Genomic DNA, 27185 nt, shown 5'->3' with positions numbered 1-27185 from the left:
ACCCTCTGAACTGCTGCATCAACCTCAGACACCAGCAATGAAACAAAGGGTCAGACAAAAACCAAAAGGATCCATGTGCCACCTGGTGTTCAAAGGGAGACCTGCATTCTGCTCCTGATGACTTCTAGAGAGAGAGATAAAGTCTCACTAAACTGACACCATCACTACAAGAATCATGGAAGTCTCGTGTAGCAACACACTGACCACCTTCCTAGCTGTCCTCGCTACTATCCCGAGCAGCAAATTCTTCAAGATTTGTCTACAACACACGGGTCCAGAACTCCATCCAATGCCTGCAAGTTTTACTTTAATACAGCTCATATCTGCTCCTTTGTGACGCTGCCTGTCTGCATTCCAATTCCCCAATCCTTCTGAAACACCACACACTTTTTAATGGAAATGCAAATCAATGCACTCCAGGAAAAATGGTCACTAAACTTGAGATCCCATGGGAAGGCAAGTACCCCTCACATTGCCAGTAGGCTTCGAGTGGAGTTTGGAATACAACTGCCATTAGAGTAAGAAGCTAATGTGATTATGGGCTGCCTATGCAAAGACACCAACACGATGGCACAGGGAAGGAAGCATCACCCTCTGTAGTGCTGGCAAAGTCAGAACTGCGTTCAAATCTGGGCACACATTGGCAGAAAGATTCTTTATAAATGGGAATAAATTTAAACAAAACTGCCCCAGAAGAGACAGAGTTACAGAGAGGTTAATAGAGCGAAATGCATAGCTCGTCCAGCTCAGCCACTTTGCTATGGCTGAGTACAGAAGCCAGGCATTGCCACCTGAGGGGTGCTCCACAGCCCAGATCAGCTGGAGTTGAAACTTGGCCAGCCACGGCCCCTCCTGCCTTGAATCTGTCCCAGAATGCTCATATCCCATGGGATGCCCTGCCTGCACTGGGCCCTCACTGCTTCAGTATGGGAAACGTCAAGGAGGCCACTCTGCTTTGCTTTACAGCTGCTTTACACTGCCAGGCCCCAGCCAGGGACAGAATCTGTCTACAAAGAGCTGAAAGATGCAAGCTAACAGGAAGGTAGAAGAACTGTAAGAAGTGATCTGGGGCTGAGTGCTGAGGAGGAAGGCAGGCAGTGAAATGACACCCTGTGGGTCTGTTACCTGTTCATTGGTGCATGCACTCCACACAGGAATGGGGCAGTAAAGCAGCTCTCAGACACCTTTCTGCTCTGCATATGCCCAGTCCCGCAAGCAGCCGTGAATGCACTAACAGTCTGATTAAGCCACACCTCAGTCTGTCGGCCTACACTCCCTAAGCCAGGGGCTAGGATGGGGGCACACCGAGTAACCAGAGCAACTCTGCTCAGGTGAGGGGATTGTCTACCCCTGGATTCTGCCAGAGCAGCATGAAGGAGCTGGGTACAATGGAGAATCACCAAGATCATCCCCCTACCTGAATTCCACAAGCAAAGGCAGCCCCAGCAGAGCTGACCCAGGAGCTGTAGACAGGCTGGTGAATAAAACACTACTCGGCCTCTCCTAGCTCAATCAGTGCACCACAAACTGTCCTCCCCGCTCCTTGTGGCAATGGCAAGAGAACTGCAGGGTCTGAGATGACTCTTAAATGAGTCCAATCTAGCTAGCCTGGTAGAACGCTACTATATCAGAAGGGTGCTAGCCTTGCCGAGGGGAAGAGATGGCTTCCGACGAGAAGCTGGGACCAGGGGGAGGAGAGATGTTGTCCCACTAACGGAGGCAGCATTATTTAGGGTGACACCCAGGATGTAACTAGCAGCAATGAGAAGATATTGAGGGTGGCCCTCAGCCAGCCATTCCTGCAACGTTCTAAGAAACCACCTCCAAAGCAAAGGCCGGAAGCCTTGTCCATCAGGACAGTTCAACAGAGCAAAGCCCCAGAAAATGGGCCATAGCCACCACTCCTGCATTAGTCCCTCTGACTGAGCAGTGGACCTAATGGGGCCTGTCTAGCTCTGTTACCCTGCAGAGAGCACCATCTTGCTGAGTATTTTCCATGTTAGGCAGCTCACCTGGACAGTTTGCATCAGGAATAGTTAAAGCCAATTAAAGATGAACAAGTAGGGTGACCATACACCCAGTTTTAAAGCTGAGCTATCCCGGGGCCCATCTCTGGCCTGGGGCGTTGGCCAGGAGGAGCCAAGCCTTGCATGTCCCAAAGTCCTGAACAGCATGGCCTGGGGAAGCTTCTCCACTCCTCAGCTAAGCTCTGCAGTGTCAGGGGAAGGGAAGTGATTCCATCTTGTTTTTGCCCCAACCTTGCAGGATCCACAGCAGCCCCCCAGACAAGGGCTTAACACCTTCCTTCCCCCATCCCCACCCCCAGGGAGAATGAGGCTTCTCCATCCCTTAGGTGTCCTACCCTGATCAGCCACCTCCCTGGCTTGATCTGCTGAAGAACTTACAGTCAGGCTGGGACCTGGTGCACAATGTCTCTTTAAGGCTGTGCCCGGGGATAGGAGATGGCTGGGTTATGTCAGTGGCCAGCAGCAGCCTGGAGATGCTACCTGCCTTTTAGCACAGTGTGCACAGAAGGACGAACTGCTTCCAGCTCTGGAAAGGGCTAGGTGGGGAGGTGAAAGACAGGAGCTTTGCAAAGATGTGGGCCAGGTCTCTTTCCCTGTTCTCCATCCAGCTGGAAGCAGCTCCCATCCCTTTGCTCCTGCAAAATGCCAAAGCAGGCTGCTGCTGGCCACGCTCTGGTGTGAACCATGGCAGAAATCAGGAGGCACGGGAAAATTCCAGCCTCCCCTCCCCCCTGGCACGTTACCTTAGGGAGACACTGCACTAGGGGAGGGGGAGCCAGCCTGGGGGCCCAGCCAGGCATGCAGGGTAAAGCCTGTGAGGCAGGGTAAGTCAGGTCTGGTCTGTCTGTCACTCTCCACCCCGCCCCCTGCCATGAGTGTGCATGCATCTCCTCTCCCCATGCAAACCTGAAAGGTAATCCAACTGAGAGTTTATTTTCAATGGAAAAAAACCCAGAAGTCCTGTGACATCTTACAGACTAAGATATTTTGGAGCGTAAGCTTTCATGGGCAAAGCCCCGCTTCTGACATGCATCTGACAAAACGGGGCTTTGATCAAGAAAGCTCATGCTTCAAAATGTCTGTTCGTCTGTAAGGTGCTGCACGACTTCTCTCTGGTTTTGCGGACACAGACTAACACAGCTACCTCCCCCTCTGATACTTTTCAGGGAAGAGTCCATCGACTTGGTGTTAGTTCAAGCATCCGTACTGCATCGTTCTGACTGGCACTGAAGTCACCTGAATCGGAGTAATTTTACCAGGGGAATATGGTCACTGAGGGCAGGGCCACTCCAGGGGCCCCTGATTAACTGTCACTGTTCTCAGGCATGACAAGCTCTGGGTGCCATCTGCCGGCTGAAATGGGGAAGGTGAGAAGAGCTGCAGTAGGTCTCCTTAGCCATGCTGGGAATGAATTGTCAGCGGTGGTTCCAGGCTGTTTCACTGCCTGCCAGGGGCACTCTGGGCAAGGAGGAGCAACTCACATTAGGTATCAGCCGCTCCCACAGGCAGAACTCTTCATCTGACCCATCGAGCTATGAACTGAATCTCTCTCCCCCCACACGCTGATTAGGGCCCCAGTAACAGCAGGCATGGGAGTCACTAGCAGTGCGGAATCAGATGGTTTCTTGTCCCCCCTCCACCTTGACTTCCATATATGGTCCCTTCTGATTCCCTTCATTGGCAGCTTCCCCCTTTTGTTGAGCCTGCACCACTTACTGCCTGTCACACTAAGTGTATGCAGCACCCTACGGATCCTGGCTCCCTTTGTTTAACTGTGGGGTTGGACACCTGGTTTCATGTCACAACAAAGATGAGAAAGCCCCATCCCCTCAACAGCAGACAGGGAGCCTTGGCAGGAAGATCCCCATTACTTATGGAAGTGGGTGACTGGGAACCACCCCCAAAGTGACCTGGGGAGTACTAGGTTCCCAGTGGTGGGGCTTGGTAAGCACATGCCCCACAGTAAGTCTAGAGAGTGACCCTTTGGTTAGAAGGGCTATCTCAGAGTGACTGCTGGGCCAAGAGGCAGAAGCAGGGAATAACTTCATGGTTAATTAACTGGGAACTGCACGAAGGGCCTTAGCGTTCCACACCTCCAATGACCAGCAGCCAGGCCCGACGCAGCTCTAAAGAGAGTGGACCCCAGTTTAGCTTCATTAATTTTTCTGTGCTACCTTCAGCTTGGAATCACTCACTCATGCTGCAGTGAGGCTCAGCAAATGAAAGGAAAATACATGGCCTGCAGCTGAGTGTGAGCCCAATTAAGTAAAGCTCCACAAGAGTCAGCAGAGATTTTAAACAGGAAGAAACAGCAGTAGGAAAAAGTGATGGCTGCCTGGGTCTGTGCACTCAGCCTGCAGATGCCAAGCACACACTTCTGCCAGCGCTCCCAGGAGACCTCTGTGCTGCCCAGAGACTTAACCTCACATACATCACACCCTGGAAGAGAGGCCGGGGGGCTCAGAGCTACCCAGTGCAGGCTGGCCCGTGCCAGACAGTAAGCTTTCTGACAGGAGGAGCTCAGCAGAGAAGAGAAAAAGCATCCAAATTTCTTCAAAAGTGTAGATAACCTGTTCCAGTCTAAGATGACTACAGATCCCTGGTCAAAGCAAGTTTCCCTAGTGCGTGCTAGCACGCTGCCGAATGTTAAAGGGAACTAGCCTCTCTGGAATCCCAGCAAATCCAGCCAGTTTGCAGATCAAATGACAAAAAATCCTGAAATGCCAAGATGGATTTATCAGCTAACAGGTTCAGCAGCCCAGTCCTCATAGCCATCACCACCAATGGCACAAATCAACAAAAAACCTAGTCCCAGCAAAAGGACAGGTTTCCCTGAGAAGTATGACGAGCAGCCCTCCCCACCCCACAGGCTCATGGGCATGCTTCAGTTTTGCGTACACCAGCACTTCTGAAAGTCAGCAGACAGTTCCAGAAGAGAGAAAGGTGATGGAGATGCTGAAAAGGCCACGCAGTCATGGAACATCGCTCCAACCCACCAGATTCTGCTGACGTGTGAAATCTGCTTCTGTTTTCACTGTAGACTGAATGCAAAACTTCAACTATAGCTACCAGGAAATGTCACTTGTTCTGTCTGTGTGTTATTCTTGTAAGATCTATTCCTCCAGAAGCCTTCTCCAACAGCAGCCCACTGGACATTTACCTACCCAGAAAGAAATTAATCTGAACTGAATCCCACTGAAGTGCCAGTCTACAGCTAGAGTCTGCTTCTCAAGTTCTCAGGATCTACCTGTCATTATTCAGGCCAACACACTGGTCAGATGCTGAACTGTCCCACTGAGAACTTCATGATCCCTCCCCACTCAACTTCTGTAATGTCTGCTGTTCACCGGAAAGCTTTCCAGAGGTGATAGAGATGGGAAGACCTACAAGAGCCCCCTGCAAGTGCCATCGGTCAGAGAGAAGACAGAACAGTGTGACGTGTTTGGGAGTTTATACAAAGAGCTGACAGTGAAAGTTAAACTTCAACCAATTTGAAGTGGAGAAATAAAGCAAGCCCATTCCCAAAAGGAAAAGCCCTCTAGTACACTTGCACACACACATTGGCTAAGCAAGAACCTCAATATTACACGTTGCAGAAAAGAAGCTGACTTACTGTTCATGAAAGCACTCTATTTCACCACCCATTGTCTATCGGGCTGTCCTACAGAGGGCACCATCCCACCGGATGCAATGCTTGCCCTGTTTAAACACATGCAAACGATACGGGATGCATTTGGCTTTCTGCACACTTTCAGCCTGTCCTTGTTTGCTCATGACTTACTTGAAGACCGGTTTTAATTTCTCTCTCTGTCAGTATTCCGGAGCATGCAATTCAGTGAGATGCGACAGTCTCACTCATTTAAATGTATGAGAAGCTGGCTGCCACAGAGCCACCAACCTGATCACAGGCAGGCAAAAAGGCAAATAGGATGTTAGGTATTATTAAAAAAGGGATAGAAAATAAGAGAAGGAGTATCTTACTGCCCCGATGTATATCTATGGTGCGCCCTGTCATGGCTCCTTCCCCACTCTAGCAAGACAAATGCAGAAGTGGGGGGCCAGCAAAATACCTCCAAAACCTTATTTACCAGGTTTTGGTATAAACTTCCCTCCCAAAATCCTAAACACCTTAGATTTTGGGGATAAAATTTGCTGCCACCACCCAAGTAATAATAAGGAACCCAGGGAGAGACGACTTGGGAAATTTTAGCCCTAAAAGTGAAAAACCAGGACACAAACATTAACTAATACCAGGTTAATAAAAAGAAAAAGAGAGAACTTTTATTATTACAACAATATTCGTGCTGCAAGCCTCATGACTAGATGGAAGAGTCACGAAGTAAAGTTCATGGGGAGTTTTTACCATGGGCCTAGAACTTAGTCACAAGGAGAGTAAAAACATTTTTAAAAAGTGCACAGACATCAGATCCCACTTCCCAAACCATAAAACAATAAAGCCTAATGGATTTATCTAAATTTTACCCTACTTACAAAAGATTGGAGGGAGATATTCTGTGTCCGTTTCCCTCATGGCTGGAAAAAAGCAGCAGCAACAGAGGACAGAAAAAGGGAGGAGCCAAAAAAATTAATTTTTACCTACATTCCTATAGGCCAACCCCACCTGGCTAAGGAGGTTAACCCTTTTACTCCCAGGCTGCTGGCTAACCCTCATTGAAATGGATACTGTATGAGAAGCTGGCTGCCGCAGAGCCAGCAATCTGATCACAGGTAGGCAAAAAAGGCAAATAGGATGTTAGGTATTATTAAAAAAGGGATAGAAAATAAGAGAAGGAGTATCTTACTGCCCCTATATAAATCTATGATGCGCTCACATCTTGAATACTTGTACAGATGTGGCCTCCTCACCTGAAAAAAGAGAGATCCTGGCACTAGAAAAGGTTCAGAAAAGGGCAACTAGAATGATTAGAGGCTTGGAACAGGTCCCATATGAGGAGAGGCTAAAAAGACTGGGACTTTTCAGTTTGGAAAAGAGGAGCCTGAAAGGGGACATGATAGAGGTATATAAAATTATGATAGGTGTGGAGAGGGTGAATAAGGAGAAGTTATTTACTTGTGCCCATAATACAAGAACTAGAGGACACCAAATGAAATTAATGGGTAGCAGGTTTAAAACTAAAAGTTCTTCTTCACTCAGTACATAGTTAACCTGCAGAACTCCTTGCCAGAGGAGACTGTGAAGGCTAGGACTATAACAGAATTTAAGAAAGAGCTAGATAAATTCATGGAGGTTAGGTCCATAAAAGGCTATTAGCCAAGGGCAGGAATGGTGTCCCAGGCCTCTGATTGTCAGAGGCTGGAGATGGATGGAAGGAGACAAATCACTTCATCATTGTCTTCAGTCCACCCCCTCTAGGGCATCTGGCACTGGCGACTGTCGGCAGACAGGCTACTGGGCTGGACGGACCTTTGGTTTGACCCAGTATGGCCATTTGTATGTTCTAAAACCCCATTCCCAAAATAAGTGAGTCACCTCATGGACACAACAGGCAGGGAAGTTGGACACAACAGGAAAACTGAATGGAGATAAGAGGCAATTTGCTGCTATCTACAAAGCCCCCAGCTACAAAGATGACAATTTCTTCACTAATGATTTTTTAATGTAGTTTAGTTAATATGATGGCAGTTCAGACCTGTCAGGGCCATTCAGCCATCTACCTACGGGTAAGCAATGCCATATCATGCCCATCTCCTGCTACAATGGCAGGGCAGTTTCTCTCACCCCTGCTGGGCAATTCCCTCCCTCGAGCAGGGCAGTCTCACAGAGTTCTGCTTTTGAAGTAACAAGAAATCTCATGGAATCCTCCCTGGATGGAAAACCTGAATCCCACAGCATGGAACAGGTGCCACCTTCCAGAAACAAGGTCTGCTCCACCCTCCTCAGACAGGCCTGCAAGATTTTGGAAAAGCTTTTTCTGCCTAGGCAATCCATCCTGCTGCTCTGTGTACAGGGAGACAAGCAGAAACACCATTCGTGTGCAAGCTGATGTGTGTTGGCAGGGACAGGAAGTAACGCTGCCTCATGCTAGAACGCCTACAGATCAGTCACTGCGCCTCTCCCCAACAGTTCACTCTGCTCCATGCCTGTGACCTTACGAACAAGGCAATGACTTTCCTTATCAGCCCTGTGCAGTCCCCTAGTCACCCACACCCTTCAGGGTCAGGCATTTCATCACCACTGCCCCTAGATTAGAAGCCAGTTCTCAGGAGGCAACTGTGTGCTGAGGGCCAAAGAGCAGGACTCTGCCCAATCAAAAGCCTCCCAGAGTCTAGAGTGGCATGCACTCCAAGGCCTGGGAGAGGCACTGCTGGACTAGGGAATGGCAGCTGCAGCGTAAGAAACACCAGCCTGTCCCTAAACAGCAGCAATATACAGGTGAACCTGACATCACCAACAAAGCAAAACATTGTCCCAGGGTCAGGGACAATACTGCCAAACCCCAGTAACTAGCAGGACGCCTTGGCGTATTACTGAGCTACCTTGAGGCAGAACCTGAGCTAGCATTTATACTTGCTCTTGCAGCTTGTCCAGCAAACGAATTCCATGAGAACAAATCCATATGCTGTTTGCAGTGCACGCGGTGGGGCGTGCAGTGCAGGAGGTCCAGAAAGCCTTTGACATGGTCCCACACCAAAGGCTTTTATGTAAATTAGGTGGTCATGGGATAGGAGGAAAGATCCTTTCATGGATCAGGAATTGGTTAAAAGACAGAAAACAAAGGGTTGGAATAAATGGTAAATTTTCACAATGGAGGAGGGTAACTAGTGGTGTTCCCCAGGGGTCAGTCCTGGGACCGATCCTGTTCAACTTGTTCATCAATGATCTAGAAAATGAGGTAAGCAGTGAGGTGGCCAAGTTTGCAGATGACACCAAGTTGTTCAGGACAGTCAAAACCAAAAGGGATTGTGAAGAACTACAAAAAGATCTCAGCAAACTGAGTGATTGGGCAGCAAAATGGCAAATGAAATTTAATGTGGGTAAGTGTAAGGTAATGCATGTTGGAAAAAATAACCCAAATTACACGTACTACATGATGGGGTCAAATTTAGCTACGACAGATCAGGAAAGGGATCTTGGAGTTATAGTGGATAGTTCTCTGAAGACATCCACGCAGTGTGCAGCGGCAGTTAGTAAGGCAAATAGGATGTTAGGAATTATTAAAAAAGGGATCGATAATAAGACAAAAGATATCATACTTCCCCTACATAAAACTATGGTAAGCCCACATCTTGAGTACTGCGTGCAGATGTGGTCTCCTCACCTCAAAAAAGATATATTGGCATTAGAAAAGGTTCAGAAAAGGGCAACTAAGATGATTAGGGGCTTGGAACGGGTCCCATATGGGGAGAGGCTAGAGAGACTGGGACTTTTCAGTTTGGAAAAGAGGCGATTGAGGGGCGATATGATAGAGGTATATAAAATCATGAATGGTGTGGAGAAAGTGAATATAGAAAAATTATTTACCTTTTCCCATAATACAAGAACTAGGGGACACCAAATGAAATTGATGGGTAGTAGGTTCAAAACTAATAAAAGGAAATTTTTCTTCACACAGCGCACAGTCAACCTGTGGAACTCCTTGCTGGAGGAGGCTGTGAAGGCCAGGACTCTATTAGGGTTTAAAAAAGAGCTTGATAAATTTGTGCAGGTTAGGTCCATAAATGGCTATTAGCCAGGGATAAAGTATGGTGCCCTGGCCTTCAGAACAAGGGCAAAAGATGGATGGCAGGAGATAAATCACTTGATCATTGTCTTCTGTTCTCCTTCTCTGGGGCACCTGGCATTGGCCACCGTCGGCAGATGGGATGCTGGGCTGGATGGACCTTTGGTCTGACCCAGTATGGCCATTCTTATGTTCTTATGTTCTCACACAAGCTTTTGCCTCATTCACTAACGACCTAGAAAGGTGCACAGTGCCTCATGCACTAAATGACATCTGCAGTAAATGACGTAGGACTTCACAGGAGCTCTTGCCTCATTCATGATACACCTAAACAACTGACTTTTGTGACCTCAGTCTGCATGCACATACAAGGAAAAAAGAGAAGTTACTCACCGTAGTAACGGTGGTTCTTCGAGATGTGTCCCCGTGGGTGCTCCTCGTTAGGTGTCGGGCTCGCCCCGGAGCTGCAGGTCGGATCTTTCAAGCAGTTTCTGCTGGACCGTGCATGCGCCGGTGTGCGCCGCTCCCAGCCACGTGCGCGATCCGGTCCCCGCCAGTTCCTTGACCAACCGCCTCGGATGCTCCTGCAAAACACCAAACAGGGATCCGAAGAGGGGAGGATGGGCGGGTGGTGGAGCGTCCACGGGGACACATCTCGAAGAACCACCGTTACTACGGTGAGTAACTTCTCTTTCTTCTTTGAGTGTCCCCGTGGGTGCTCCACGTTAGGTGACTACCCAGCAGTAACCCAAAATAGGAGGTGGGTAATCGGATCATGTGCAGCTTGTCCCCGAGAGGACCGCTGTCGAGAGACGGGTATCCTCTTGGAATACCCTGTGAAGGGCGTAGTGCTTGGCGAAGGTGTCATAGGATGACCAGGTCGCCGCTCTGCAAATGTCTTTTAGCGCAACGCCCTTGAAAAAGGCTGTTGATGCTGCCACTGCCCTAGTGGAGTGAGCCCTGGGCGTGGCCAGTAAAGGAGTCTTTTTGAATTCGTAGCACATTTTTATGCAGCATACGATGTGCTTCGATATTCTCTGCGAAGAGAGACCTTCTCCTTTTGATTTGGGAGCAAGAGAGACTAGGAGTCTATCCGTTTTCCGGAAGGACTTAGTCCTGTCTATATAGAAAGCCAGCGCCCTCCTCATGTCCAGGAGGTGCAGGCGCGCCTCTTTGTTGGAGTTATGAGGTTTGGATAATGAGGGTAAAACTATAGGTTCGTTAATATGAAACTCTGAAGAAACTTTGGGAACAAAGGCTGGATGCAGCCGTAAGGTTACCGCCTCCTTGGAAATTACTGTGCAGGGTGGCGTTGCCATGACTGCCGCAAGTTCGCTCACCCTGCGAGCTGACGTGATTGCAAGGAAGGTCGTCTTTATCGTAAGGAGACGGAGGGAAACCGTGGCTAAGGGTTCAAACGGTGGTCCCGTTAGCGCATTAAGCACCAGGTCCAAGCTCCACGAAGGTGGAAGCGGTTTCCGAGGGGGGTATAGGTTTACCAGCCCTTTGAGGAACCTGGTAACCATGGGATGGGCAAACACCGTGTGCCCTTCTTCTTCATGTCTGAAAGCCGATATAGCGGCAAGGTGGACCCTTCAACGAGGATAGGGAGAGTCCGCCTCTCTTGAGGTCCAGTAAATACTCTAGTATTACAGGTATATGCGCAGCAAGGGGGGCTAATTGCTCGGTAGAACACCATGCAGTGAATCGAGTCCATTTTTGCTTATAGGGCTTCCTGGTGGAAGTCCTCCTGCTACTTTCTAGGACTTGTTGCACTCCCTCTGTACGCGTTCTCTCTGGGGAGCTGAGCCATGGATTAACCATGCTTGCAGTCACAGGCCTTGGGGGTGTGGATGCACTATGGACCCCTGGGCTGCATGAGCAGATCCGGCGCCACCAGGAGGGGCATTGGTGGATGGTCCGACATGCACAGGAGTAAGGGGAACCATTGCTGTCGATCCCACGTTGGGACTACTAGGATCATTCGGGCTCCCTCTCTCCTGGCTTTCTGCAAGACTTTGTGGATAAGCACTGTGGGAGTAAAGGCGTAGAGCAGGGGGCCCCTCCATGAGATCACGAATGTGTCTCCCAGGGACCGCCGTCCCAGTCCTGCCCTGGAGCAGTATTGGGGGCACTTCTTGTTGTGTTGAGTGGCAAACAGGTCTACCTGGGGAAAACCCCATGCGTGAAAAATCGGTCGTAGCAGATCGGAACGGATCTGCCACTCGTGTGTGAGTGTGAAGCGCCTGCTCAGCTGGTCTGCCTTCACATTGTGAGCGCCTGGTAAATACGAGGCTTTCAAAGTTATATTGTTGGCGATGCACCAGTTCCACAATCTGACTGCTTCCGCACATAAGGCACGGGACCGAGCTCCTCCTTGCCGATTTATATAAAACATGGTGGAGGTATTGTCTGTACTGATCCCGACTACTTGCCTTGTATATGGTCTTGAAAGTGTTTGCAGGCGTTGAACACTGCTCCGAGCTCCAGTATATTTATGTGCAGTGACTGTTCCATGGAGGACCACAGCCTTTGCGTCACCTTTTCGCCCATGTGTGCTCCCCACCCTATGTGGGAGGCGTCGGTAGTGAGAAAAACAGATATTTGTGGTTGGTGAAAGGGCACCCCTGTTAGCATGTTCTTGGGGTTCACCCACCATTGCAGGGATCTGTGCACCTCTGTCATGGGCGACACCACCCTGTGGACAGTGTGTGCTGCCGGTTTGTAGACGCTCCCCAGCCAGTGCTGCATGCTGCGCCTATGCAATCGGGCATTCTGTACCACAAACGTTGCTGCTGCCATGTGGCCCAGCAGCTGTAAGCATGTCAGAACCGGCACCGTAGGGCTGAAGGTGATGACTTGCACGAGGGAACCAATGGTGCGAAAGCAGGTGTCTGGTAGATAAGCCCTTGCTGTGATAGAATTTATACGTGCCCCTATGAACTCTATGTCCTGTGTGGGGTCTATCTTTGATTTTGCCAGATTGATGACCAGGCCCAGCGAAGAGAACGTGTCTGCTGTGACGCGTATCATGCGAAGTACCTCCTCCTTTGAGGCCCCTTTCAGTAGGCAGTCTTTTTTTTTTTCCCCCCCCGCCCAGATATGGGAATATAAACACCCCCTGTCTGAGCAGGTCAGCTGACACCACTGCCAAGGTCTTGGTGAAGACTCTGGGGGCCGAGGAGAGGCCGAACGGTAGAACCTTGTACTGAAAATGTTCTTTGCCTACCATAACCCGGAGAAAACGCCTGTGAGCCGGGTGAATAGTTATGTGGAAATACGCGTCTTGTAAGCCGAGGGCTGCGAACCAATCTCCATCGTCCAGTGCCATAAGTATAGAGGCGACTGTGATCATCCGAAAGCGTTGCTTGCGCAAGTACCGGTTGAGGCCTCAAAGATCTAGGCTGGGCCTCCAGCCTCCTGTCTTTTTCTCTGTGAGAAAGTATCTTGGGTAGAACCCTTTCCCTCGGAGTTGCTCCGGCACTCTTTCCACTGCCCCTATAAGCATAAGATGGCCTACCCTCCTGCTTGAGTCTCGCTTCGTGGGAGGCGTCCTTTAGGTGGGGTCTGGGTGGAGGTCGTGGCGGTGGGAGCGACTGGAAGGGAATCGCGTAACCCATGGGCATGATCTCCAGTATGCATTTGTCTGTGGTGATCTTTTGCCACTGGTCGTAGAATGGTCGGAGGCGATGGTGGAACAGTAGCTTCGGATGACATTGCGCGATGGTAGCAATAGTGCAGCCCTCGATCTGTGTGTCAAACTTGTGGCCTTTGGCCCTGCCCCGAGGACGCACGGCTCTGTTGAGAACGTCGCCTGGGAGTTCTGTGCTGTTGGTGCTATTGATGTCTCCCTTGCTTGTAGCCCCTGTGGTACTCGGGACGCTGTGGTTGATACTGCAAACAGCTTCTGCGTGTCAAAGGGGAGATCAACGATCTTCGCCTGCATATCCCTCGGGATACCCGACGTCTGGAGCCAGGACTCCCTGCTCATGACCACTGCCGTAGCTGTTGAGCGTGCTGCCGTATCCGCTACGACTAGAGCGATCTGAACTCCTGTCCTCGAGGCCGCGCAGCCTTCTTGCACGACAGCCTTGAGCACTGGCTTCTTGTCCTCTGGAAGCGAGTCCATGAGGGAGGTTAAGCTAGAGTAGCTGTTGAAAGTGTGGTTCGCTAGATGTGCTGTGTAATTCGCCACTCTCAACAGTAGGGTGGAGGAGGAGTAGACCTTTCTGCCGAACAGCTCTAGTTTCTTGGCATCTTTGTCCGTTCCCCGTTTTGAACTGAGACGTTTTTGATCTCTGTTGAGACGATTCTACCACCAGAGAATTTGGTTGCGGGTGGCTGAATAGGAACTCCATGCCCTTCACCGGCACGAAGTATTTCTTGTCCGCTCTCTTGTGGACAGGCGGAATAGTCGCAGGGGTCTGCCATATTGTGGTGGCGGACTCCAAGATTGCTTCGTCAAGCGGTATGGCTATTTTAGAGGAGGCCGGAGGTCTCAGATTTTTAAGGAGCTTATGGTGCTTCTCTTGCACCTCTGCTGTCTGGATGCCTTGCGTGAAGGCCACCCTTTTAAACAGCTCTTGGAACTGTTTGAGATCGTGCGGAGGATGGACGTCCCCAGGGGCCGTAGCCTCATCCGGGCAGGACAACGAGGAACCGCTAGGGTACGCCTCTCTGGACCCCTCCGGGTCCTGTTGACGGTGGTACATCCGCTCGCTAGAAGCTTGCGAGGGAAAATCCCGGGGTTCCAGAACCAACTCCCGCTGAGATATCTGAGTCTCTGTCCCCGTTCGCGATTGCCCTCGGGGATACGGAACCGTCTGTGGGGATCTGTCCCGGGTAGTATGCCTATGGTGTCTATGCCCCGCATGATAGGGGCGACCATGGCAACACGGGCACTGCTCCTGGGATGGTGACCTGGACCACTCCCTTGGTGCATACCCCCTTCGTCTGGGGGAGCAAGATCTTCTGGAGACCTGGGACGCTGGAGAGACCGATTTGTGATAGTACTCAAGTGGCTCGAAGCCCAAGAAGGGCGAAGGTGGTCCAAGCCATGGGGAGGCTGGCTGTAGAAATGGAGACGGGGGCTCCGGATAGGCTAGGGGTGACCCCTGCCTTCTTGCTGGAGTCCGCAGCACGAGCGGAGGGCTCAGAGAAAGCAGCTCTGCAGCCCTGTATGGAGAGGGACTGTGGTGCCGTGTTTTCTGTGCTGCCTTTCCCCTCCCCTGTGCGGGTGGCTCAGCCCCCTGACACGTCGGGGATCTCAGCCCCGTAGTCTGCACCACGCTCGGCACGCTCCTCAGCGGTGCCGTGCAGACGGTCTCCCCCAGTGCCTGCAGGCCGCGTGCCTGTGTGCTCTGCGCCGCCAGTTCCCTGGGGGTTGGTGTCACTGTTTGCGGTGCCGCCGGTTCCGGCGCTTGCTTGGCCGCCGCCCTGCCCGTGGTGCGGGGCGGCTGTTTGATCATCGGAGGCTGAACCTCTGCCACGTGCGTCTCCGCGCCGCTGCCGATCAGCTGTAGCTGAGGCTGGGGGCTGTGCGCTCCACCCGTCCCGCTCGCTGTTGCTGCCGGCAGGGATCGGGTTGGGGAGATTTTCCTCCGTTTTTGCACTGATGGGGTTAGGGACACGGCTTTCCTTTTATGGGCCCCGGAGGGTCCCTCCTGCTGCGGCTGCTCTGGCACGTCTGGCTGGAGGGCCTTGTCGAACAGCAGCATTTTCAGCCGCATTTCCCTGTCCTTCCTTGCTCTGGCTGTTAACTTGGCGCAGAAGGAACATTTCTGAGTGACATGGGATTCCCCCAAGCACCTTATGCACTGACTGTGCCCATCAGACGCTGGCATCGCCTCGCGGCACGACTCACACTTCTTGAATCCTGAAGAGGACATTGTGGTGAGTCTTTGAGTTGTTAATAGGGTACTTAGCACCTTCTCTGTGCTTGTTCCCCTCTCAGATAAAGCCTGCCGCGGCAGGAGGGCTAATGGCCCTAGGCTCCTGGCCTCCGGTGCTCCGCTTGCTACTAGGATTGGAAGCTTTGAATTCCTTTCCTCTTTTTTTTTTTTTTTTTTTTTTTTTTAAAAAACAGCCGACTAACTTAATCTAAGACTGAAGAAACTTTAAAACAATTAAAAACGTTAAATACGCTAACTCTGGCCGTAGCCTGAGCGGATTCTGTCTGCAGCCAATGGCGGTTAAAGAGGAACTGGCGGCGACCAGATCGCACACGTGGCCGGGAGCGCGCAAGGGAGCGGCGCACACCGGCGCATGCGTGGTCCAGCAGAAACTGCTTGGAAGATCCGACCTGCAGCGCCGGGGCGAGCCCGACACCTAACGTGGAGCACCCACGGGGACACTCGAAGAAGAATAAGAGGTTGTACATGGGTAGAGCTGATAAAAGTACCCATTGCTGTTCTCAAGTACAATAGACAAAGCCAGCAGAGATGGCATAGGTGACTCTGGCACTGGAATTTTCTCACATCTGAATACTTAATAATGCAGCTTGAACATTGTCTCAAGGTAGTTTCTGTGGATTTCATTGGCAGACAAAGATACACCTAACACTGTACAGACAAGGTCCCTACTCTGAAGAGCTGTCAGTCTAGTACAGTTTGGAATTGTTTAGCAGTTCACTTTAGCAGGACTTGTTTAGAAACACTTTTGCGGGGGAGGCAATTTTATGGGACGCTGGTTCAATTTGGGGCAGTACCGGAGCTAAAAGAACAGCAGTAAGCAAGTTACAAAGCTCTCTCTCTTTCAGCCAGTCTAGGCTGATTGGGAAATAGTTGTTTCCTGTTTTCAGTTCAAGTTTTCCCTGATTATTTGCACCTATCCACTCCCATATCTCCCTCATGGGACCCAAAGGTTCTGCTAACAAAGCTAGGTTCAGTGCCCACTTTCTGTTAGGAAAAAAACTATCACAGGTACATTGAATACCCTGTAATGTCAGACCTAAGGAACATGGACTTGGCGTGAAGACAGAGCCAGAGTACTGCCAAACTAGATGTTCCTCCCTCGTACGTTCGGATCCTCTGCCCCAGACACACACAGACTGGGTCTATGGGTGACAGGGAGAAGACACTCTCCCCATGCGAGGATTAATATGGGGAGCAGGGCTGAGGTGTGTGTAGAGAAACCATCTCTTGCTCAGGAAGGGCATGGATGAGAAGAACATGGGGCATTGAAAGCTCTCCCTTGTGCATACAGTTAGCAAGACGGCAGCTCACCAATGACTAGCTGAAGACATAAAGGGTAACAAGAAGTCATTCTGTAAATATATTTGCAGCAAGAGGAAGACCAAGGACAGGGTAGGCCCACTACTCAGTGAGGCAGGAGAAACAATATCAGGAAACTTGGAAATGGAAGAGGTCTTAATGACTTCTTTGTTTCAGATCCAGACTAACACGGCTACCCCTCCGATATCCAACAAATGGAGAGAGAAATCTCTGAGCTGCAATTCATTTGCAAATTTGACTCCATCAACCAAGGATTAAACAGACTGGGAGTGGCTGGCCCCTTACAAAAGCAGCTTCTCTGCCCTGGGTGTTACCATCTCCACATTAACAGCAACGAAGGGTTCTGTGGCACCTTATAGACTAACGAAAAAGTTTTGCGCATGAGCTTTCGTGAGCACAGACTCACTTCATCAGATGCTGGTCTTGGAAATCTGCAGGGCCAGGTATAAATAAGCCAGAGCAAGGGTGGGGATAACAAGGTTAGCTCAGTCAGCAAGGGTGAGGTTTACTACCAGCAGTTGATCTGGAGGTGTGATCACCAAGGGAGGGGAAGCTGCTTCTGTATTTAGCCAGCCATTCGCAGTCTTTGTTAAGCCAGAGCTGAGGGCGTTGAATTTGCAGATGAATTGTAGCTCAGAAATTTCTCTTTGGAGTCTGGTCCTGAAATTTCTTTGCTGCAGGATAGCTACTTTTAAGTCTGCTACTGTGTGGCCTGGGAGATTGAAGTGTTCTCCTATGGGAGATGGACTCTCTCCTACGGACCCTTCGTTGCTGTTACAGATCCAGACTAACATGGCTACCCCTCCGATACCATCTCCACATTAGACTCTGACAATGGGACCACATCCCCCCCGTCTGATCTGACTTGTTTTTCCTCTTTTGACATGTACTACTGATAATGGGCGATTTCCACCTCGCTGAACAGACTTTGTCAGCTCTCGCACTCCCTTTTACTGGGACCCCACTCTTTAAATACCCCTCTGACCTCCCCCCCATGCAGCTGATGAAGTGGGTCTTTGCCCACAAAAGCTTATGCTCCAAAATATCTGCTAGTCTACAAGGTGCCACAGGACTTCTTGTTGTTCTCTGTTATATCCTGACCACGTGGCATTAGAAGAGCATCAATGACAAGGCAGGGAAAGGGCCACTCTTTCCTATCAAGTGAGGGAACATACCTTCTGGGGAAGGGTGGGAGCCTCCTGCTATTCCCAACCTGTGCAAGATTTTCATGCATTTGGGACCGGGACTGCCCAAATGCCTTTGCAAGAGCACCCGTGAAAGTTGTGCTCAGGTCAGGCAGCTGCTCGGGGAGAGCAAAGAGTGGGCATCTGAGAGTGGCATGCCAGCAGCAGCACCTATGCCTGCCCAGGTCTCCTGTGAGCAGTCCAGAAGTTAGGCAGGTCTCATAGCAGCACGCAGGAACTACTATGTTCTGCAAATGTGTGAATCACTTCCTGAAAGTGGCCAGAGGTGCCTGGCAGCCTGTCAAGCTTCTTATTGAAACAAATTAAAGTGCAGCCTGGCACCATCAGATCAGCTAAAGAGAAAAATTCTAATGTCTATAAATATGCTAATTCTGCTGGGAGGAGGGAGGACAAGGGGCTTGAAGCCATGCTTATTAGCTTCATTCATCAGGGGTCGAGATGATCATTTCCATATAAAAAAACAAAGAGGGATGAAGCAGTCAATGATCAGCCATGCGGCAATCTCAAATGGGCTACACAACAAGCTCTTCCAATCCCTTGCACCCCGCCCCGGCAGGACCCTGCACTACAGGCAGAAGGTTGGGGAAAAGCATCAGCCCCAACTACAGACAGGAAGCCCTAAGAGGAGCAGTTTCAGCCTCACAGACGAGGAACCCAGGTCACTGGTAGCAATGCATGGGGTGAGTTAAGCCTCATTTCCCAACACAGCTGAAGTGTTACAGGCAGGGACAGCAAAGACACAGAACAAACAAGGAGCCTAAGTTTGGGTAAAGTGTCACAGAGGACACAGTTATAGAACACCTGCAGTTAGGCCAGAAAACTGTTGGGGTTCAGGTGGGGGGCGTTTATGGCCCTGAAACTGTAAATCAGAGAGTCAACAACCCCAGGCAGAGGTGCCAAGAGTGGCATGTGAGCTAATTTTCATCAGCACATCAGGCGGGAGCAACGCCTGCCCCTCCTCCCCCATGCAGCTGGGAGCTTGCTCAAAGCCAGGCTACCTCTGGATTAAGACCAACCAGCTAATGCTACCAACTACCACCTAAACGGCAATGCTCTCTATTCTCATTTATTTATTAATGAAGCTGTTGGAAGTAGGACTATTAGTAACTCTAAAAAGTACCACCAGAACTTGGACCATATATGAGGTCAAAAGGTCAAATTTTGGCCCTCTGCCTTAAAGGTTGGTGACCCTTGCAGTAAATCATTACCACACCAGACAGAAAAAGGGACGGGCAGGCATCCTGTTCTCAACTCCGTAAAAAGGTGGAGAGCAAAGTGGAGCGAGCCTGGGCCTCAAAGAGGGGCCCAATACATATATGGGTGAGTGTGAGAATTTCAGTGGCATTCAATAAGTCAATGAAATGCTCAGGAACCATCATCACTAATGCTACTGCACCAAGAGGGAAAAGGCCTGCTGAAGGGAGGAACCCACTGCCAGCATCCTCTTTCTGAGAGCCCCTTCTCCAGGCTAGTCAGCCCCCGCAAAGGCTCCATGTCACTGAGCAGTAATCACTCCCTCCCCTTGGCAGCACTGTGTCTCAAACGAGAGAGTCCCCCCAGAGCCGTCTGAGGCAGGCTGATGCTACTCACCCTTGGAGGCTGCAGGTAGTGGCGTGGCAAGTCCCCAGAACAGGAATCAGGAAGGGGGAGGGGAGGGAAGAAAAGGAAGTTAGACAATGGATAACACCATATCTTAGAATGAACCTCTCCTTCACATGCTCCCACTCCTGCACAGCCCTCAGGAGCCAAGCAAAGGGTCACAAAAATCACGATGAAGAGACGGGGCTTCCAAGCTGCTCATCAAGTGCCAACTAGATCACCCCTTGCCTAACTTCTCTCCTGCTACCCGGCAGAGGGCCTGTTGGCCACGAGTTCCTGCATACTCCTCCCAAAGGCAGCTCAGTGCCTCCCTTGTGCATTATCAGACCCCTCTGACTCATCAGTGCTGAGTGAAGCAGCTGGAGTGACGCCTCGCACACCACTTACACTTAGTTTGGGCAGAGAAGGTGAGCGTCAGCTTGGCAAAGAGCTCGTCATCCTCAAAGCGGTCTTCTTTCACCTTGGTCCAGAAGCAGTCCTGGGAGAGCTCCTCGGGCACAATCTGTAGGCATAGCGTGATGCATGGTCAAAATTTGTGTAAGCTGTTGTGTGTGCACACAAGAGCTCACCCACTTCTTTGCTCCTTTAACGCATTTCAGTGGGTCTAGATCTTCCCCTCTTACTCGTTGCAGGTGCCCCACACCCCTCCATCTTTGGCTCTTCCTGTTCTCTGGTCACACATTCTCTCAGGATGATCTTATAGAATCCTAGGGCTGGAAGGGACCTCAGGAGGTCATCTAGTCCAGCCCCTGCCACAAGCAGGATCAACCCCTACTAAGTCATCCCAGACAGGACCTTGTCCAGCCAGGACTTAAACTCTAGGGACGGAGAATCCACCACCTCTCTAGGCAACGCATTCCAGTGCTTCACCACCCTACTCGTTAAGTAGTTTTTCCTAATATCCAACCTACACCTCTCCCTCTGAAACTTCAGAGCATTGCTCCTCATTCTGCTACCTGACACCACTGAGAACAGTTTTTCTCCGTCCTCTTTAGTGCTCCCCTTCAGGAAGTTGAAGTTTGCTATTAAGTCATCCTGCAGTCTTCTCTTCTGTAAATTAAACAAGCCCAAATCCCTCAGCCTCGCCTCACAGGTCATGTGCTCCAGCCCTTAATCATTTTTTTTTCCTCCACTGAACCTGCTCCAGCACATCCACATCCTTTTTATACTGGGGGGCCCAAAACTGGACACAATATTCCAGATGTGGCCTCACCAGTGCTGAATAAAGAGGAATAACTACTTCTCTAGATCTGCTCAAAATGCTCCTCCTAATGTACCTTAATATGCTGTTAATCTTCTTGGCTACAAGGGCACACTGTTTACTCATATCCAGCCTTTCATCCACCATAACCCCTAGGTCTCTTTCTGCTGTACTGCTGCTGAGCCAGTCAGTTCCCAGACTATAACAATGCTTGGGATTCTTCCATCTCAAGTGCAGGACTCTACACTTCTCCTTGTTGAAGTGCATCAGATTTCTTTTGGCCCAATCCGCCAATTTATCCAGGTCAGTTTAGAACCAGCGACTCACAAATCAACTTGTCCACCCTACCTGCTTCCCTCCGTTGAGCCCTTAACTCAGTTTGTGTCCTTCTCCTGCTGTATGTCTTGCCATCAAACTTAGATGAAGTATAGCTAAATATGGACCCCTCACCTTTCTCCAAAACCCTCACTAGTCTTTCTAGTCTTACTGTTGACAGTACGGACACCCTGTTATGGAGGCCTGTATTCTGAGGGTTGTCTTTGACTGCCCCCCTACATTAGCCCACAGTTCCAGATTTTGTCCAGCCCTTGCCAGCTTTTTCTCCATAGCCCCCTTTTAGATGCGGGATTTCCTTTCTAGCCACGCAACTAAAATGCTCATCCTGGTGATTGCAATCTTTCTCTCGGCGGTGCACATAAAATTTATTCTGACCATTGGTGGGAGGGGGGGAAAAAAGAAAAAAAAAAAAGAGGAAACGCTGCCTCTCGGCCACTACGTTCTCATTCAAATTACTGCTCCAGAGCCGAGTCCAATCATGCCCATGCTCTAAGAAGCTAATTAACATACATTGTGCACTGAGGGCATGTAGGGTTAGTTTAAAGTATATATTTGGACTGCTCGTGTCTTCCCTCTCTCAACACTCATCTGAACCTGCTTGACTTCTTGTGTTGTAAACACTTAGGGTAAGAGACCGTGTCATTAGGGAAGTGAGACAGCAGCTGGAACTTTCAGGGCACTAACACAATACAAGCAGTTAATACAGTTCCCACTACATCCACCATCACCACCAGAAAACCTGTTCCCACTAGTAATTCTGCCTGCTTTTTCTAGCACCAGCACATTAGGCCACAAAGCTGAAGAAGGACCCCCGAAAATTTCATTGCGGATGAGGAGTGAACAGGTTCAAAATGTGTTCCTGTCTGACCTCCGCACAGCTCTGCTGAAGTGCCACAATCTTGGCTTGCACACAGCTCTGCCAATTTACCTACATCAGACATGCTTCTGGTCCAGTCCTAGGTCCTAATGCTACTTTGCCCATTCCACTGTTAGGTGGCTCCTGAGCAGTCTCTGCCTGCTGGCCTCAACTGCACATTGATGCGCACACATGACCACCGAGACCACCAAACTCAGCTGTGGTTCTGGCTGAACGGGGTGTGAAGGCATACTCCCCAAACTGCAACGCTAGTGTGCTAATCCACCATACTACTAACATGGAGCACCTCTGTGGCACTAAGCCACAAGAACTAGGAAGGAGGATGCCTGTCTCCTCGCTATGCCCACAGGCTCTCTCGGGGCAGGCTGGGCACACTTGCTGCCTGCTTGCGATAGACGCCTGCAGGCAACAATTCTGCTCATATACACATCTACACTATTTGCGTCCCAGTGCCAAAGAACAAACTAAAGCACCTTGGAGAAAACCCTTAATTTAAATGACAAAAGCCATCCAGGCTTCCTAAAGCAGGGTAATTATCTGCCGCTTGCATATTTTAGAAAGGTTGTGATTATTAAATTGGGTGTTACCATGGTGCTGCCTTCACAACACTTCCTACACAGCAGACAGCAAAAAATATTCAATAAACAATACAAGTGAAATTAAATGAAATTCATCACCAGAGTCTCCATTCATCAGCAGCTGAAAGAGAAACCAGGCTCCTTCACATCACAACTCCAGCACAGGGCCCTGCTACACAACAGGTAATGCATGACCCATAGAAAAGCTCCTTCTCTGCTAGCTACCAGACTCTAGGTGGTTCTGTTCTCCCGCCCCTGCACAAATCTCAGAGGAAAGGTGATAAAGTCACATTTCTGAGGAATAAAGAAAATGGAAGAGTGAACAGCACCTGGCACAGGAAGGCTCTGGAAGACAGTTCGTGGGTCTTACCTTTGTCCAGTTAGGTCTCCGTAGCTGCACCTCTGGCTTATATTGTCTCTTTGGAGCTAATCCATATGGTAGAGTTGGAGCTGCAGGGGCTCCCCAGCCCCCAAATCCAGGAGGCAGAGGAGGAGGGACACCCATTCCTGGAGGAGGTGGTGGGATCCCAGCACCTCCAGTGAGCAGCGGCGGAGGGGGCGGGATCGCGGAGGCGGCACCGGGCAGCGGCGGCGGAGGGGGCGGGATCGCGGAGGAGGCGCCGGGCAGCGGCGGCGGAGGGGGCGGGGGCGGGATTGCGGAGGAGGCGCCGGGCAGTGGCGGCGGAGGGGGAGGGGGCGGGATCGCGGAGGAGGCGCCGGGCAGTGGCGGCGGAGGGGGAGGGGGCGGGATCGCGGAGGAGGCGCCGGGCAGTGGCGGCGGAGGGGGAGGGGGCGGGATCACGGAGGAGGCGCCGGGCAGTGGCGGCGGAGGGGGAGGGGGCGGGATCACGGAGGAGGCTCCGGGGAGCGGCGGTGGAGGGGGAGGGGGCGGGATCACGGAGGAGGTGCCGGGGAGTGGTGGAGGGGGCGGGGCAGATTCAGCTTTTGAAGATATAGCAGCCACTTCCCTCTTAGTCTCTTCTAGCTCCTTTGACAACTTAGTGATCTGCAGAAATAAACAAATCCTATTATTCTGTCCATTGACTCTCTGAGCAGATCTCACTATATGAAGGAGTGCTGGAGCCCACAGTGTGGAGGCCATGTGGCCACCTGGAAGGAAGAGTGAGATCCCCTGGAGATATGTGACAAAGAAGAGGTTTGCCCAAAGGGCTGTTCAAAAGCTGTAAAGCATCTCACATTCTGTGTATCCATTACAATTTCTCTCCCACCCTCAACCCCTCACGTGTCAGCCTGAATGTTTTCTCTGCCCAGCTGAATGACTTTGCCAGGGCACTGCAGTCTGTTTAGCAAGAAGTGCTCCAAGGTTCTGTACTCCACCCCAGGAGCCCAGCTTGAACACTACCTCCTCGTTTAGCTTGGAGACTTCACTCTCCAGACTCTGTTTCTCTAGGGTAATTTGTTGTTTCTCCACGTCCAGAGACTGCTTCTCTCCATCTAAATCCAAGAGTTTCTGTTCAAAGTCACTTTCCATCTTCTTCATTTCAACCTGAAGCTCGTGCCGTGCAGTCAGTTCTGAGTCCAGCTGAGGGGCAATGTGCATCATGGGTTAGGAGATGCTGTACATGAGAAAATAAGCCCAGCACTTGCCCACCACTCCACAGACATTCTCTCACACAGCGAGAGGATAAGATTTATTCTGTTGCCTGTTCCAAAAGGCCAAGCAGACTAGGTAAGAAGTTCCTGGCTTCCAACCTGATAGAGACTATGCCACAGGGTCTGTGACTAAGTGAAGGTGTCTGCAGTTACACTGAAAATGCACAGAAATAAAGTCTTTGAACAGAGAAAATGCATTACAAAGTTCTTAACACCATCTGAAGGCAGCTGCTTTCATGGCCGTGACAAGAGGTGAGCGTTTTAATTACATCCAGTCACAGCTTCAAGTTAATGCCTATCGGGCAGGTCCGCAGGCGACTGAGTGACAGAGCGTAAGATGCATGTGGGTCCAACATGCCGAGGGGAACAGCCTGGAACACTATGGCCCTTCAAGGATCACTGCATCCTCTTTAAAATTAGAAAGTAACTAAGTAGCTCTTCCCCAGAGATAAAGGTCAAGTGCAGAGCTGTGTGGCTATTAACCACAGCTCTGCTGCAGGGGACTGATGAAAGGCACTGCTTGATGGCACGTGCAGCCCAATCCCAAATCACTCTGCTCAGGGGTCTGTACCACACCCTCCCTTCTGCCCACCACTCCCTGCCAATCACCTTCTTCTCCAGCTCCACTGCTTTGGCCTCGCTTTTCTCCACCTTTGTTTGATCAATCAAATTATCTATAAAAAGGAAAAACACAATTAGGTGCACAATTGTGTCCAAAACGATCCCTTCCCCCCTAACAAACATAGTCCTTCTGTGCCCCTGCTAGAGACGGTCTCCCTGCTCCCCATACTTCTTTCCCTGGGCTGGAGCTTTCCAACACCAGGTACACAGCACCATCTGTTGAACACAGACCTTTCTTTTCACTCAGTCTGGCACACAGAACAAAAACCAGTTATCCCCCTGCCTTGTAACCCTTGGGCCTCAAGATGTGGGTCCAGACATGTATTCCATTCAAGCACAGGCCCACCCAGACAGTTCTCCTTAACAGTACCCACACCAAGAGAATAAGTACGGACTATTCACTAAAAACGACATCACTGGTAGGTTTGGGGAAAACTCGCCAAAAACAAGAGAGACACTGTTCCAATGCCACCACAGATAGAAAGAAGGAACTGAAGGGTCTGTAGCATAGACAGGCAACCATAAGGATGCCACCCCAGCAGGCTCCACAGCCAACCCGACAGGAGCTGCTAGTAGAAAGCATCTGATGCTGCACACGCATCTGATCAGCACTGATGTGAACAAGCTGAAAAGGCGATTACAAGGGAAAAAAATCGTTCTCGTTAACCTCTGAGGATAGGACAAAAAGCAACGGGTTTAAAGTGCAGCAAGAGCCATTTAATTTGGCCATTGACAGGAGGTTTTTCCTACTGTGGTTAAGCACTGGAATGAGTTGCCTAGGGAGACTGTGGAATCTCCATCGCTGGCGATTGTTAAGAACAGGTTAGTCAAACACCCGTTAGGGTTGGCCTAGTTGTTATAATTCAGTTGGTCGACAGCTCAAAGTGCAACTGAGGGATTACATAAGGGGGCTGTTCTGGAACCACCTCAGTCTGGGTCAGTTCTGACTGTGATATGTACAGTTCAGAACTTACCTATTAGCCCCTCAAAGTTAATGCTGAGGCGCTTGCATTTGAAGTCTGGATCAGCACCATTCTTATGCAGAACTATCTGGGAAATGCATTCATCAATCACTTTATAGTATTGAGGCCTAAGGAAAGAGAAGAAAAGGAAACAGTGTCAACTCTTCCCCGGGAGGGCACACACCTGCAAAGCAGGGATACCACACAGTCCTGGATCCCACAGAGAGGTCAACAAAGGCAGTAATGTGATGTCTGAATAGCAAAATGTAGCCTCTGCAGCAAGTTAGGTCTCCACGTAAACAGAACAGGGCTGTTTCCACATGTATTTTCCTTTCAGTTTGTGGTAGCCAGAGGCTCTGCGTCACCTTAAGAATGGGATTGCATCTGTGACCATCTTGGCTTGATGATACTATTCTCTGTGAACTTACCTAATTCTTTTTTGAACCTAGTGCTACTTTCGGCTGTCACAATATCCTGTGACAATCAATTCCATGGGCTAATTATTCATTGTGTAAAAAAGTACTCTGTTCTATTAAACTTGCTGCCTATTAAGTTCATCAGGTGACTCCTGACTTTTGCACTGACGGAAAGGGCTAATGACACTGCTCCACTCACTTTTTCCTGGCTATTTGTGATACCTTCTATCATACCTCTCCCTGATCATCTCCATGCTAATTGTTTTAGTCTGTCCACCTGTGGAACATGGTCACACCCAAGATTATCTTTGTTGCCCTTCTCCAAATTTTCTTCCCATTTCATTATATCCATTTTGAGACAATGCAACCAAACTGGACACGGCATTCAGCGTATGGGCATGTCATGAACGGATATCTTTGCAATCCCATTTCTAACAGTTCTTTACGCAGTTAGCCTTTTTGATTGCTGCCGGGCACTGAGCTGAAGTTTAATGAGAACTATCCAGGATGATTCCAAGATCTTTTTCTTGAGTGGCAACATCATTTGCGTGTGAGGGGTGGGGTGGTTACGATTATTTTTTCCTATAAAAAAATAACTGCCTCCTTCTTCCACCCACTGCAAACAGCTCTCCTAGCAGGCCCAGCACAAAGCTTCCCTCTTTACCTGGCTTCGTAATCATTGCGGATCAACAGAAGGTGCTGCAGGATGGAAAGGAAGAATGGCTCGGCTTTCGAATCCTTTACTGTGTTGAGGAGAATCTGGAAGACTTCACTGAAGTCAGTGAAGAAAGTTAAGGAAATGGAAGGGTCTCTGGGGAGACATTCAGGTGTTCTG

The 27185-nt window shown here is 50.1% G+C and overlaps 1 protein-coding gene across 3 annotated transcripts in view; it reads right to left on the bottom strand.

Annotated features, from left to right (window-relative positions):
- The window catches only part of DIAPH1 (diaphanous related formin 1), a 128329-nt gene that overhangs the window by 35937 nt on the left and 65207 nt on the right, over positions 1–27185 (bottom strand). For all 3 annotated transcript variants that reach the window (XM_075009907.1, XM_075009906.1, XM_075009908.1), the window contains exons 12-17: positions 27015–27131; positions 25947–26062; positions 24961–25025; positions 24101–24280; positions 23108–23743; positions 20133–20247 (exon numbers count right to left, since the gene is read on the bottom strand). In XM_075009907.1, coding sequence (XP_074866008.1) covers positions 20133–20247; positions 23108–23743; positions 24101–24280; positions 24961–25025; positions 25947–26062; positions 27015–27131 — 1229 coding nt within the window. The remainder of the gene's footprint in view (positions 1–20132; positions 20248–23107; positions 23744–24100; positions 24281–24960; positions 25026–25946; positions 26063–27014; positions 27132–27185) is intronic.

This window comes from Carettochelys insculpta, chromosome 15 (genome assembly GCF_033958435.1).
Source record: "Carettochelys insculpta isolate YL-2023 chromosome 15, ASM3395843v1, whole genome shotgun sequence".
In the NCBI taxonomy this organism is placed as follows: Eukaryota; Metazoa; Chordata; order Testudines; family Carettochelyidae; genus Carettochelys; species Carettochelys insculpta.
Note: the sequence above shows the minus strand (reverse complement) of the source record. Positions and strands in the feature narration are given on the sequence as shown.